The following is a 16,126-nucleotide window of genomic DNA, read 5'->3' on the forward strand; positions in this document are numbered from 1 at the left end:
TAACGTAACAAAATGTGGAAAATGTCTTTCCGAAGTCACTGTGTATACCGATTGATTCTTGTAGAAAATAACTTAAATGCCTCATGAGCTTAGTTCAACTGTTGTACTTCATCGGGACTCAAAATACAGTAGAAACTTGCTTTACTCCAATGTTTGTAAACAAAGTAAATGTAAACAAACACTATATAGCCTCAAAATATGGTTTAAACTATACATTTGATATCATGGATGGTCAGTACTTGCATCTATAGCTCTGTCTATGAATTTGAGAGTGGTTACACTTCTTTAGCCCCATCCCTCAGTTTTTATGCGAAACAGTGGGAGGGCGCTTTGTTATTGTTTCAACTGCTGATTCCCGCTTTAAGCCCGACTGCGTACAGACGGTGAGGCCTGGTGGGTAGAGCCTTGGAAATTAAGCTGTCCATTCTCCGTTACTCCCTAATAAACTACTGCTGTATCCTGATGCTGGGTTTTATAGGAGGTATAGGAGATGATCCAGACCAGGGTCGTACACCAGGATCCTGTTCACTAGGCACGAAATGGAAGAAAATGGGCCGATACTATCTGAACTTGCCCAATGAGAAACGCTTGTTTTCAACATTTTGCAACGTTTTGCCCTAATGAATACAACCCATGTCATGGCTGATGAGAATGCTGGGAGCGGGGGTTGTTCATTGGTTTACAGGGAGAGGGGATGGGATAGCAAGAGGAATATGGCAGTGGACACAGTCTTTGGGTCCATACCAGTTCTTACTAGGGATCACTGCCATTTGCACACTGGAGCGTACAGCGCTCAGGAAACTGCGGCGCCGCAATTTACATGCAGTTAAGCAGCCGGTTGGAGGGAGGGATACAGGAAGGGATGGAGGGAGGAAGGGAGAGGGGAGAACATCACGCAGCGTTACTGAGATGGTTCTGTGAATCCCTGGGTCCTTTGAACAGGACAGTTCAATGGGTGTTCTTTCAAACAACGCTGAATAGCCTCCCTGATTCCCCAGCATGCTTTTGTGTGCCTGGCTGAAGGGTTAGGTGTTTTTTTTTATTTAGAAGGTGCGCACAAATGGCTGCTTCTATCAGAGTTCAAAGCAACAAAAAGCTTTTGAACACCTCCGACTCTCAAACCTGCAGCTTGGAAGAGCTCAAATCAACAGGAGGTTTCATTTCAATAGTACTATTTTTCTGGATGTTTTTCCACTTTGGCATCACTTTACTGAGGAGAAATTGCATTGCAGATGAATTGACCATGTCAATGGGGCTAGGCTTCTTCATATTATTACCATAGTTACCATAGTTTGGTGTTTTAGTTCCTTGTTGTGTGTGATGGAAACAGTATGTTGACTATTGAGCTGTGTGTGCCCCTATTTTTTGCTCACAATTTTAAAGCTTGTAAGCTGCTCTTGAATTCATGCTTGTTGTAATGTAACATACTTGTATAGTTCAGGATATTTTTAAATGATCATATTCTGTGTGTTATCATTCAAGAACATCTATGTTATACATGGATGGACCACCTTCCATCCTTTCAGTTGTCAAGTGATGCTTCAGTATACACTGCAACACTAGGTCGCCCTCTTGTGACTGTTTGTTGCACCTGCACCCTTCAGTATCCAGAATCCTCATCCACTCACTTGCCTGGCTGTTGATTCTCTGTTGTTTGGTTTTTATTTAACTGTGGGATGAAGTATTGCATTTTAATTAACTTAATTAAACATTGCTTGTTGAATTATCTCTAGTGTGTAGCAGAGAAAGGTTTTTGATTAACTTTCTACAATTACATTTAACCTCAGTGATTGTTTTTCCATTCACATTTAATTTCCTCAAAATTAATCAATTCATTATGTTTGTACCCCAGTATAAAGCTCTGCATCAATTGACATCTAGGTAATGCGCTTTCCCCTGCTGACCCAGGATGGACACAGTTGGCCACAGTTTCACGAACTCGCATCCGGATGTACAGTGGACAGAAAATCTCTGATTGAAATAGAAGTGGTCATTCGCACATGCTAGAAAAATAACAGAAAGACCTGCACACTGTACGTTCCTAATGACCACCTAATGACCAACATTTCGATCCATATGATCTTTGTTAGGTCAAACTAATGATATTCCATAGAAACGGTGTGAGTGAATCTCTGCCTTTTGTCTTTCTCATCTCAGGTGATCATCTACCAAGGCGGCCAAGTGTTCAGTCTAGCCAACCACTTAAACGGCCGGGTGGGTTTCGTGGCCACCATGCCGAGTACAAGTGCCTCTATCTTCATCAACAACACCCAGCTGTCAGACACGGGGACTTACCAGTGCCTGGTCAACAACCTCCCCGACAGAGGGGGGCGCAACATCGGGGTCATCGGCCTCACCGTGCTGGGTAAAACACACTCTGCTGCATTAGAATTACAATTAAGGGGTTGCATACTATGCACATATAGCCTGGCAACTCTAACTTGACTACAGACCAGGCTACGGTGCATAGCCTACTGTGATAAAATGGATGCATTAAAACTAGGAAGTGTAAACGCATTGCATATTGTAAGAATTCTATTGTATGACATTTATTTTGACAAATGAGTGTGCTAGGCTGGTTTTAAAGATGACTCTTGTAGCATGTTGGGACACCACAGTTCTGTATGTGTATACTATAAGAACAAGACCTGCTTTAGATAGGAGCATCTGTTAAATGACTCAAATGTAACGTAACATGTAAGACTCGATGCCTCTTCAGGAGGATAGGACCTGTCTGTGCTGATTGCTAAGGTACTAACTATACCCATCTGTCTCCTTTCTGTCTCTCCAGTGCCCCCGTCGGTGCCCTCATGCCGTGTCCAGGGCACGCTGGACGTGGGCGCTGACATCATGCTGATGTGCAGCAGCGAGGAGGGGATCCCTACGCCCAGCTACACCTGGGTGAAACTGGAGTCGCTGCCCAAGCTGCCCCACACCGCCATGCAAGGTATTAAACCCCTGGCCGTGGGCGTGCCCTTTTGCCCCACCTTCGCTGGTAAATCAACAAGTATCTTTGGTAAACGTCACCGTGGCTTCCGCCCACCCGCCCCCCAACTCTGCCCCTCAGGGTGCCACCACCCACCCTGGTTCAGTTCAGGGCTTGCATTCACAAAGCATCTCAGAGTAGGAGTGCTGATATAGGATCAGCTGGTCAACAGTTCCAGTCATTTTATTCATTATGATCTACAAGGCAAACTGATCCTAGATCACCACTCTACTCTGAGACTTTTCTTCTGAATACGGACCCAGTTTTGTGTGTGTGTGTGAGCCGTGCAGTGGCCTCTCCTCTCTCTCTCCAGCTGTGTCATCACAGCACAGTGTGATTCTTACCGTACTACACTACTGCTCACTTCAACACAAGGCTACCCTCCACAAGGACTAATCGGCTTAGGTTTCCTTCATCACTCCTCCTCCTGCCTGTCTGTGTTGTTTTACACAGTAGATATCAACTGTACCAACACTGCAACCATGATATCTGTCTGCAAAACAGCCCATGTTACAGAGAAGAGGTTAGGGGTGAAATCTAGGCCAGGAATCTGGATTAAGTGCTTATGTGGTTTGTTCCAAGCTCCTATGGTAGCCTTTTCTTAAAGGCAGTAGTGTAATATAACGTAATACTCCATAAATTATCAGACGTATGAACAACAGCGCTGTAATTTAGTTTATATCAGCAAGGCACAGAAATATAATGTGTATATATAATGTACACCAGCCATTTTACGGTAAGTGATTTGGTGCCCTCTATTGGGTTTTTGCCAGTAGTCCCAGTTACAGTACCATATCCTAAAGCAAGTTGAATAAAGCTGTTATGTAAAGTAACATATCTGCATAATACTAAATAAGATGTGCTCAACAATAATTTCCACTGCCTAAATGATTTTGAAATGATTTTGGTTATTTCAATTATGTAAGTAATGTATGAATGTTTTGGAACACGTTACAAGCAAATGGTTACATTAATTATTAGTCCTAAAGGAATATCATTCATATTTAATCCCAATGTATTTTAATTAGATGTTTTTGTGTCTTGTCTATTTGTTCTGAGATTGTGGATGGTGTTCCCCGGTGATGTTTTAACCCTAGACTGGCATGGTTTGTGTTTAAACCCCAGACCAGATGCAAGGGACCGTAACACTGAGGAACATCAGTACCAGTACCTCTGGTCTGTACCAGTGTACAGCCTCCAACGCCATCGCCAAAAGTACCTGTCTACTCAACCTGCAGGTTGTGGCACGTAAGTACCCAACATAATGATGACATAAGCAGGGCTTTGTGCAGTACCACTCGAAATAAAACATTTTAAAAAACACTAATCGGAACTTATCAATGTTAAATCGTTGGACCTCACCTTAAAAATATTGATTATTTCACTCTGGATATACTCCTCAACGATTATTATTATTTTTTTAAATTTGTAATTTTTTTGAAGAGGTAGATCAGCTTTAATTTTGCAGATAGACTGTGGCTTCTATCAACGTAATTGTCTGCATCATTTCCAATACCCCATATATATTTTTTGTAAATATATACAGTACAAGTTAAAAGTTTGGACACACCTACTCATTCAAGGGTTTTCTACATTGTAGAATAATAGTGAAGACATCAAAACTATGAAATAACATGTGGAATCATGTACACTACCGTTCAAAAGTTTGGGGTCACTTAGAAATGTCCTTGTTTTTGAAAGAAAAGCACCATTTTTTGTCTATTGAAATAACATAAAATTGATCCAGAAATACAATGTAGACATTGTTAATGTCTATTGTAGCTGGAAACGGCTGCTTTTTAATGGAATAGTTACGTAAGCGTACAGAGGCCCACTTTCAACAACCATCATTCCTGTGTTCCAGTTGTGTTAGCTAATCCAAGTTAATCATTTTAAAAGGCTAATTGATCATTAGAAAACCCAATAAAACTGGCTTCTTTAGACTAGTTGAGTATCTGGAGCATCAGCATTTGTGGGTTTGATTACAGGCTCAAAATGGCCAGAAACAAAGAACTTTCTTCTGAAACTCCTAAGTCTATTCTTGTTCTGAGAAATGAAGGCTATTCCAGGCAAGAAATTGCCAAGAAACTGAAGCTCTCGTACAACGATGTGTACTACTCCCTTCACTGAACAGCGCAAACTGGCCTTAACCAGAATAGAAAGAGGAGTGGGAGGCCCCGGTGCACAGCTGAGCAAGAGGACAAGTACATTAGAGTGTCTAGTTTGAGAAACAGATGCCTCAAAAGTCCTCAACTGGCAGCTTCATTAAATAGTATCTGGAAAACACGAGTCTCAACGTCAACAGTGAAGAGACGACTCTGGGATGCTGGCCTTCTAGGCAGAGTTCCAAAGAAAGAGCCATATCTCAGACTGGCCAATACAAAAAGAAAAGATTAAGATGGGCTGAAGAACACAGGGACTGGACAGAGGGACTTTGCCTAGAAGGCCAGCATCCTGGTGTCGCCTCTTTTAGAAGAAAGTTCTTTGTTTCTGGCCATTTTGAGCCTGTAATCGAACCCACAAATGCTGATGCTCCAGATACTCAACTAGTCTAAAGAGGCCAGTTATATTGCTTCTTTAATCAGGACAACGGTTTTCAGCTGTGCTAACATAATTGCTAACATAAGTGTTTTCTAATGATCAATTAGCCTTTTAAAATGATGAACTTGGATTAGCTAACACAACGTGCCATTGGAACACAGGAGTGATGGTTACTGATAATGGTCCTCTGTACGCCTATGTAGATATCCATTAGAAATCAGCCGTTTCCAGCTACAATACTCATTTACAACATTAACAATGTCTACACTGTATTTCTGATAAATTTGATGTTATTTTAAATGGACAAAAAATGTGCTTTTCTTACTAAAACCAGACCCCAAACAATTGAACGGTAGTGTAGTAACCAAAAAGTGTTAAATAAATCAAATCAAAATATATTTTAGATTCTAGATTCTTCAAAGTAGCCAAACTTTGCCTTGATGACAGCTTTGCACACTCTTGGCATTCTCTCAACAAGCTTCATCTGGAAGGCTTTTCCAACATTCTTGAAGGAGTTCCCACATATGCTGAGTACTTGTTGGCTGCTTGTCCTTCACTTCCCGGTCCAACTCATCCCAAACCATCTCAATTGGGTTGAGGTCGGGTGATTGTGGATGCCAGGTCATCTGATGCAGCACTCCAACACTCTCCTTCTTGGTCAAATAGCCCTTACACAGCCTGGAGGTGTGTTGTGTCATTGTCCTGTTGAAAAACAAATGATAGTGGGACTAAGTGCAAACCAGATGGGATGGCGTATTGCTGCAGAATGCTGTGGTAGCCATGCTGGTTAAGTATGCCTTAAATTCTAAATAAATCACTGAGTGTCACCAGCAAAGCACCACCACACCATCACACCTCCTCCTCCATGCTTCAAGGTGGGAACTACACATGCAGAGATCATCCATTCACCTACTCTGTGTCTCACAAAGACACAGCGGTTGGAACCAAAAATCTCAAATTTGGATTCATCAGACCACAGGACAGATTTCCACCGGTCTAATGTCCATTGCTCGTGTTTCTTGACCCAAGCAAGTCTCGTCTTCTTATTGGTGTCTTTTAGTAGTTTTTGACCATTTAACCATGAAGGCCTGATTCATGCAGTCTCTTCTGAACAGCTGCTGTTGAGATGTATCTGCTACTTGAACTCTATGAAGCATTTATTTGGGCTGCAATCTGAGGTGCAGTTCACTTTAAGGAATGTATCCTCTGCAGCAGAGATAACTCTGGGTCTTCCTTTCCTGTGGTGGTCATCATGAGAGCCATTTTCACCATAGCGCTTGATGGTTTTTGCGACTGCACTGCAAACCATATTGACTGACCTGTCTTTAGATAATGATGGACTGTCTTTTCTCTTTGCTTATTTGAGCTGTTCTTGCCATAATATGGACTTGGTCTTTTACCAAATAGGGCTATCTTCTGTATATCACCCCTACCTTGTCACATCACAACTGATTGGCTCAAGCAAGACTGCTAATTGAAATGCATTCCATGAAGCTGGCTGAGAGAATGCCAAGAGTGTGCAAAGCTTTCATCAAGGCAAAGGGTGGCTAATTTGAATTATCTGAAATATATTTTGATTTGTTTAACACTTTTTTGGTTACTACATGATTCCATATGTGTTATTTCATAGTTTTGATGTCTTCACTATTAATCTACTGTATTGATGTGCGCTGAGAGTCGGGAAGGAAGTTCAGGGAGTGAGTGTTTTAATAAAATAAACAGAGCATAATACAAAACAAGATCCTCAAACAACGCACAGACATGAAACAGAAACAATGACGACTGGGGAAGGAACCACAGGGAGTGACATATATAGGGCAGGTAATCAAGGAAGTGATGGAGTCCAGGTGAGTCTGACGACGCGCAGGTGTGCGTAACGATGGTGACAGGTGTGCGCCATAACGAGTAGCCTGGTGACCTAGAGGCTTGAGAGGGAGCACACGTGACATCTACAATGTAGAAAATAGTAAATATAACGAAAACCCTTGAATGAGTAGGTGTGTCCAAACTTTTGACTGGTTCTGTATATTTTTTTGTAAATGTTCTCACCATACCTCCCCTAATTGGAGTAAATTAATGGACAACAATAATTTGTCTTCCACTTCCAGTTTATACATACTACATACATTTCATGGACAGTCAATTTTACATTAGTTATATTTTGTTTGTTTTTTAGTCCTATCCTTCAGCGACTCCAGGAAAACGTTGTTCCCACGCTCCCCCTCTCCCAATTCCACCCCTGCCAGTGGGTAGTAACACTGTCACCTGAGTTATTATGCTGCTACTGCACTCGCCTGACCCTGCCTTAGAGTAGTCAGTCGCTGACACCAGTGGCAAATTTAGTGAGTGGCTCATTTGGGGTTTGTGACTGTCAAGGAGTAAATGGCATGCCACCGGTTGTCACCGTTTGTCAACCGCGGGGCAGCTGTGGCTGTGGTGAGTGCTCTGACAGAGGCACGGGGGGGCTGTCTATGTCTGTCTGTCAGGGAGGGGACCAACTGTTAGATCAGTAGAGTGATCCTATAAAATCTTTATCGCCACTCAGCAATCTGTTCAGCTGTCAACAACGACAGCATCATTCTCCCAGCGTATGTTGCAGCATGTATGGTTAAACACCTTCCACTGTACTACTCTCTGATCTGTAGAACAAAAGACTGACCTAAACGGCCCTCATAGTGGAAATTGCTAGTATTAATACACATCTGTTGTGGTTTTTAAAACTCACTAACACATCGTTTTCTGATAAAGGCACAATGGTACAGGTATCATAGATATTATGGTTCAGATATTATGCTAAAATTCAAACATCCTAATAGACATCCAAATGAAATCCCACTTCAGTCCAAGTAAATCTTTCCTCCAATCCACTATGGTAGCATAATAGAGCCATTTGCATCCATGGATATATTCAATGTACTGTATTAACATATTAGTGCATGTAGCTTTGTTGGCACAAATGAAAAGTTGCCTGATCAAATAGACAGGGACCGCTGTGTGTATTTAACTCATTAAGAAATATTCACAGACAGCACAAACTCCCTGTGAACACAGCTTTTCTTCTCCATCCCTCCCTCCGTGCTTCCCTCTTCAAAGTGTTTACCTGGGGGGGATGAGTGAGGACATCATTACAGGTCCTGGAGAACCACGGGGCATTTTGTTGGCGTTCAACCAAAGCTCCTCAATGTTTTATTCATGTCATAATGCAGGGCTTACTCGAGTGGCTTCATGCCACGGATGAATAGGTGTTTGTGCTGAGTTTCAGGAGCTAGCAGTAGCTGTTGTAGAGGCATGACCGATCGTGTGTGATCTAGGTCCCGTTCATTAGGGAAAACCGAACAAAACGTTATGTATTGTTAAACAAGCGTTTCATGTTTGAGAGGTTCAGGTAGTTCATTTTTTTCTGTTTTGTACTTAATGAACATGACCCCAGGACTTAGTCTCTCTCTCTCTCCCTCCCCTGGTCCTTCAGCCCAGCCCCAGAGTGTGGGTCTCATAGCTGGCACCATCGCCACGGGCGTGTTGGCTGTCATCATCTGCTCTCTACTGGTGCTGGTGACACTCTTCTACTGGAAGAACAAGAACAAATATGAGGAGGAGGAGATACCCAACGAGATCAGGTGGGTTTTCCATTGACTTCCTGTTTTCTTCCATTTTTTGCACCTCTCTGTCCATCTATAGCAACACACTAGTCTAAACATTAGACTTTGAAATCACCGTATCTGTTCTGGTGCCGTGCATTTGATAGGCTACATAGACTATGTAGTCGACAAGTGTTGAAAACGGAGATATACTGTATCTTTGAAATTGGATGATTACCCTTTTGAAGTTAGTTTTATCCAGTTCTATCCATTTGTTAAGGTGTTCAAACTTTTCTTCATCGCACCCCAATTTGTCATTTCAAATACTATGTGAATTCTCTGTCGCTTATATTAATGGCCTGCTATTCTTCCTCTAAATTACTTCATAAATCAATTTGAAGATAAATCATTGTTGAAATGTTTCAGCTCTGAGCGAGTGGGATAACATCTGCCTCATTTGGGTGTTGGTAATGTCCCTGAATTTAAATGTGGGCTCAGTGTGGTGCCTCTGCACTTAATACCATTGACAATTCAAACAAAATGGAAACACAATGTATCAGGACCAAGCTGTGGAAGTGAATGTCACTCCTCATAGAGTGATACAAAGTTTAAACCATATTTTTTTTTAAATTCCAGTTTTAACCACTTATTTATTATTATTTATTTTATTTTGGCCATTCCAATCATTACAAGCACTATTCCGACTAATAGGATACCAAGTATTGCATTTATAATATCATGAAACACAGCAGGCCACTGTGGGCTCATCTGAAGCCAGAAGTAAATATTATCTCTCTGGCTAATGTAGGTGTGCCAAAAAGGTGCCCCATACTGTAGCTGTTTAACTATACATTTGTAAGATAAGTCATGCACAGTGCATGTTCATTTAATAAACTGTCTGACTTAAATCCCTTTTGATATCAGAGACATCCACATCGGTATCAGGTCCACTAAGTTTTTATCTGCGACGAGAGAGTGTTCAAAACAGTGTTCTATCTAATTAGTAGAGTTCAAACACAAAACCTTCTCGGAAATGTTTTTACATTAAACATTTGCAGTAAGGAACACTGACTGCTCAGACTGGTGTTGCAAATGGATGTGCTTATTTAAATGTTCATAACCTTGAAAGAAACTTTTTTAAACCAATCCCACTATTTGCAATTATGAGTCCATTTCCGACTAGCGTTTTCATTGACAGCACAGTCAAACATGAAGAAGACAAAAAAGAAAACCCAGTAGAACGTAAGCTGCAGATGACTTCATAGGGCAATGACTGAACAGTCAGAATTAGAAGGGAAACCTAATTGTGTATTAAGATGATATTTGGATGGTGCAACACACTTGTTAACGTAAAAGCACCAAATACGTACACTACCATTAAAAAGTTTAGGGTCACTTAGAAATGTCCTCGTTTTTGAAAGAAAATCATGTTTTTTTTTGTCCATTAAAATAACATCACATTGATCAGAAATACAGTGTAGACATTGTTAATGTTGTAAATTACTATTGTAGTTGGAAACAGCAGATTTTTTTAAATGGAATATCTACATAAGCGTACAGAGGCCCATTATCAGCAACCATCACTCCTGTGTTCCAATGGCACGTTGTGTTAGCAAAAAAAAAACAATTTTGCAATTATGTTAATACAGCTGAAAGTCCTCAACTTGCAGCTTCATTAAATAGTATCTGCAAAACACCAGTCTCAATGTCAACAGTAAAGAGGCGACTCTGGGATGCTGGCCTTCTAGGCAGAGTTGCAAAGAAAGAGCCATATCTCAGACTGGCCAATAAAAATAAAAGACTAAGATGGGAAAAAGAACACAGACACTGGACAAAGGAACTCTGCCTAGAAGGTCAGCATCCCGGAGTCGCCTCTTCACTGTTGACGTGTGTTTTGCGGGTACTATTTAATGAAGCCAGTTGAGGACTTGTGAGGTGTCTGTTTCTCCAACTAGACACTCTAATGTACTTGTCCTCTTGCTCAGTTGCACACCTGGGCCTCCCACCTCTCTTTGTATTCTGGTTAGGGCCAGTTTGCTCTGTTCTGTGAAGGGTGTAGTTCACAGCGTTGTACGAGAGCTTCAGTTTCTTGGCAATTTCTCGCATGGAATAGTCTTCATTTCTCAGAACAAGAATAGACTGACGAGTTTCAGAAGAAAGTTCTTTGTTTCTGGCCATTTTAAAGCCTGTATTCGAACCCACAAATGCTGATGCTCCAGATACTTAAATAGTCTAATGTTGGACAGTTTTATTGCTTCTTTAAATCAGAACAGTTTTTAGCTGTGCTAACATAATTGCAAAAGGGTTTTCTAATGATCAATTAGCCTTTTAAAATTATTCACTTGGATTAGCTAACACAACATGCCATTGGAACACAGGAGTGATGGTTGCTGAAAGTGGGCCTCTGTACACTTATGTAGATATTCCATAAAAAATCTGCCATTTCCAGCTACAATAGTCATTTAATACATTGACAATGTCCTCACTGTATTTCTGATCAATTTGATGTCATTTTATTGGTCAAAAAATTCCTTTTCTTTCACAAACAAGGACATTTCTAAGTGACCCCAAACTTTTGAACAGTAGATGTTATATGATGTTGATGGAAATACGATAAAGAGTGACATATTACTTAAGAGATTGAATTGGATATGAAAAACTGTTAACCCTATAGTGACCTCCCCGTGCCCTTTGTGCTTTACAGGGAGGACGACCTGCCCCCTAAGAGGTCGGCTTCAGTGAAAGCGTTTCACGCCGACGCCTCATCCTCTGAGAACGACACCCTGACGTCCACCAACACCTACAACAGCCGCTATTGGCACAACCCCAAGCCCAACTACGACACCAACTCCTACACCCGCTACAACGGCGACACGCGCCAGACGTTCTCTACGGGGCAGGCGGGTCACACAGGTCAAACGGGGGGACATGCAGCGCACACAGGACACGGGACGCTAGCTCCGCCGGGCTCCGCACCCCTTGCCCGCCAGGCCTACTCTAATGGTAGCCACACACTCCCCCCGCCCAAGACTCTAGTGGTCACCACCAACTCCGCCCCCTCCCCTCCCACCATGGTGCGCAGCAATGGCTCGGTGAGCCTGAAGCCCGTGACGGTGGCATCGCATGGCGGGTACACACACTCGTACGCTGTAAGCCAGGCCACGCTGGAGCGCATGGGCGCCGTGCCCGTCATGGTGCCAGCCCAGAGCAGAGCAGGCTCTCTGGTCTAAAGTAAACTGTTACTGGGCTGAACCAGCCTGCCTCCCTACTTCTCTGATTCTCCCTTTTTAACTCATAAACAGGATTTTACAATACCGACTTCATCTAATGCCAACGTCTCCAAGTACAGGACCCCATTTAAAAGCAGCTCCAGGTGTTCTATTCCTATTGGTTGGTTTTGTATCTCTTCTTGGGTGTAGTTGTCTCGCACTGGTTCCTTGGATTAAATGGCTGTAACCAATGGGATTATCGCACAAAAGTTACACATAATCTTCAGACTTTTCAGGTGATTGTGGCTGTGGGTTTTGGACTCATCACGACAGTGAGCATTAACTGTTTAATGTCTGTTTTAACCACATCTAGACACTCCGAATCCTGCAAGTCCCCAGGGAGAGGCATCCGATCGTGCATGTATATTCCATTGAAAACTAACAACCAGATTCTTGCTATTATTTCATATCACTCAGCTATTGCGGTGATAATAATTGTTTCCTATCTTAAAAAAATGACCGAGATGTTCTTTGATTCACTGCAGTGGTCTTACATGAACAGAACCATGGCGGTGGGAATGGCCTTAGAAGAGCAGAGAGTTACGGAAGGGATTTCTGCTGAAGTACCAAATAGCAGAGACACAGAATGGCACAACACAGTAGGCTGGTCCCGTAATTGGACAGGGGTTTTCTGATTCTGTCCGTTAGTTCCAACTTCAACATGTTCATTTGTTTTTGCACAGTAGCACACTTTCATCATCAACTCCTCTGAAGAAATGTCTTATTATAGAACAGTCTTACTGAATGCGTCCGCTGACCTCTACAGTGTTACGAATGGGAGAGATATACCGTAGCCGCTCCAGCTCAAACTTGTAAGGGTTCAACATTTATATTGATTGGATCCAGTATTGATAATTATGGTTTTACCTCAATATTCTATTATATATTTAAAAAAAAAAAAAACTTTCCCTGAAACTTGAATCTGCAGTTTGAGATATACTGACAGTGTCTATGGAAGTATGTGCTATCGTAAACATGCTGCTGATTCGTTTTTAACAAAAATCCAAATCTCACATCGGTGCTGCTTTGACAATAAAACATCTTATTTCATACATCCTTTCTAAGAAAAATGCTATTTAAAGGGGATTTCCCTTGAGAATGCTAACAATCACTGTTCTGTACCTACTGTCAATGTTGCAACTACTGGTAGGCTAGGTTGTGAATTGAAAAGAAATACTTTTATTCCCAATGGATGCATATTTTATAACTCGCGTGTCTTAACTCAAGAGGTCTTTTCATTTCTGTCAACAGACACTGAACTGGGTTTTGTGGACGATTGTCTTGCGTTTGTTAAGAAGGGATGTCTGTAGGAGCCCTCTGAGGGTGGAGCTGCAAGTTTGGGCGGTGCAATTCATACAAAATGTCTCGCACAAACCCGTATACTAAAACGACTGTCTGCGTCTCTTGATAGTAATAATAATAATATTAATAATGTAACCCTAGTGTAAACAAACTCTACCAATTGATTTCCAGGGCAGTTGGATTTGTCTTACAGCTCCAAAATCCCAGCACTAATTATCCACAATGATAGTTGAAAATAAAGGGAATACCACCTGTATGAAATATCTAGGTTTGTTTACAGCAGTGTTGTAAAGTGTTGCTATTGAGGTAAGAATCAGAATGTTTCGGAGGGCCATATTTTTTGGGGGACACTTTTTAGACCTGAAAACGGCCGATTTTATGTTTTATGTGAATTTTACAATATTATCTATCCTGCTCTTTGCATCGAAAGTCCTAGTAATATTCAACTTGATCTTTCACTTGAAAGACAATATTGATATTGTGTGATATTAAATCAAATAAAATAAAATGTTACTGTTCATTTTCGGGTAACCTTAAAAACACTTCACTCTTGAGAAAAAGCGCCTCCTGTATTTGGTGTCAGGATCTTTCTCCGTTCAGTCTACATAGACTGTACTCAATGATAGCTGTGTTCTCTACAGTATGAATTTGGCCATTCAGTGTGCTCAAAGCTGAGTGTTATTGAAGTTCATTGAAATACGCTCCAGTAAGAATCCATTAGACGCATTCAATTGAACCTCCTCAAGTAAATCAACGAGGATGGTGAGCGCAACTTTCCGTCCTGAAGCAATAAAGACCAAACAGGTGAACCACATTAGGAGGACTTGTTGATGTACAAGATCTTTATCAAACGGTTCCTTTTCTCTCACACTCTGCTCATTGGCTGAGGTCCCTGCTCATTGGCTTATGTGTTATGTCTCATTCCATCTGTCAGGGAACCAAGATTATATTCATGACTTAATCATTCAAAAGATATTGCTTGATTTGAACTCAAATCGGCTATGACTAAAACACTGTTGGGTATGATCAGGTAATACTCACAACTTTGGAGAGTATTCTTTGCGTATGTTTGGCGTTTGGAGACTTGTTTCAACATCAGAGTGCATCCATATGATTTATGTATGTACTCAAATGTACAGTGCCTTCAGAAAGTATGCATACCCCTTGACTTATTCCACATTTTGTTGTGTTACAGCCTGAATTTTTTGAAAAGGAAATACAGAAATATCTTATATTCATACTGTATGTATTCACACCCCTGAGTCAATACATGTTAGAATCACCTTTGGCAGTGATGACAGCTGTCAGGCTTTCTGGGTAAGTCTCCAAGAGCTTTGCACACCTGGATTGTACAATACTTGGAACATTATTATTTTCAAAGTTCTTCAAGCTGGTTGTTGATCATTGCTAAACAGCCATTTTCAAGTCTTTCCATAGACTTGAAAGCATACCACTGCATACCACCCTGCATACTACTGCTGGCTTGCTTCTGAAGCTATGCAGGGTTGGTCCTGGTCAGTTCTTGGATGGGAGACCAGATGCTGCTGGAAGTGGTGTTAGAGGGCCAGTAGGAGGCACTCTTTCCTCTGGTCTAAAAAATATATCCCCTGGGACACTGCCCTGTGTAGGGTGCTGTCTTTCGGATGGGACATTAAATGGCTGTCCTGACTCTCTGAGGTCATTAAAGATCCCATGACTCTTATCGTAAGAGTAGGGGCGTTAACCCTGGTGTCCTGGCTAAATTCCCAATCTGGCCCTCAAACCATCACGGTCACTTAATAATCCCCAGTTTACAATTGGCTCATTAATCCCCCTCCTCTCCCCTGTAACTATTCCCCAGGTCGTTGCTGCAAATGAGAATGTGTTCTCAGGCAACTTACCTGGTAAAATAACAGATAAATAAAAAGATGTTCAAGCTGATTTGCTGTCAGAACTATAACTTGGCCACTCAGGAACAGTCACTGTGTTCTTGGCAAACAACTCCAGATTTGGCCTTGTGTTTTAGGTTATTGTCCTGCTGAAAGTTGAATTAATCTTCCAGAGTCTGGTGGAAAGCAGACTGAACCAGAGTTTCCTCTAGGATTTTGCTTGTGCTTGGCTGAAAAACTCACTAGTCCTTAATGATTGCAAACATACCCATAACATGATCCAGCCACCACTATGCTTGACAATATGGAGAGTGGTACTCAGTAATATGTTTGGAGCAAATTTAATACAACACAACACTTTGTATTCAGGACAAAAAGTGCATTGCTTTGCCACATTGCAGTGTTAATTTGGTGCCTTGTTGCAAACAGGATGCATGTTTGGAGTATTTTTATTCTGTACAGGCTTCCTTCTTTTCACTCAGCCAATTAGGTTAGTATTGTGGAGTAACTACAATGTTGTTGATCCACCCTCAGGTTTCTCCTATCACACTAACTCTTAAAGTCACCATTGGCCTCATGGTG

The 16,126-nt window shown here is 41.6% G+C and overlaps 1 protein-coding gene across 2 annotated transcripts in view; it reads left to right on the top strand.

The window, feature by feature from the left end:
* Positions 1 to 14,184, top strand: part of LOC139382959 (immunoglobulin superfamily member 11-like) — a 114,184-nt gene extending 100,000 nt beyond the window's left edge. For both annotated transcript variants that reach the window (XM_071127235.1, XM_071127236.1), the window contains 5 exons: positions 2,158 to 2,365; positions 2,792 to 2,947; positions 4,112 to 4,234; positions 8,997 to 9,144; positions 11,810 to 14,184. In XM_071127235.1, the coding sequence (XP_070983336.1) occupies positions 2,158 to 2,365; positions 2,792 to 2,947; positions 4,112 to 4,234; positions 8,997 to 9,144; positions 11,810 to 12,335 (1,161 nt within the window). In that variant the 3' untranslated portion in view covers positions 12,336 to 14,184. The remainder of the gene's footprint in view (positions 1 to 2,157; positions 2,366 to 2,791; positions 2,948 to 4,111; positions 4,235 to 8,996; positions 9,145 to 11,809) is intronic.
* The last annotated feature ends 1,942 nt before the right edge of the window (positions 14,185 to 16,126 follow it).

This window comes from Oncorhynchus clarkii, chromosome 24, assembly GCF_045791955.1.
Source record: "Oncorhynchus clarkii lewisi isolate Uvic-CL-2024 chromosome 24, UVic_Ocla_1.0, whole genome shotgun sequence".
Lineage (NCBI taxonomy): Eukaryota > Metazoa > Chordata > Actinopteri > Salmoniformes > Salmonidae > Oncorhynchus > Oncorhynchus clarkii.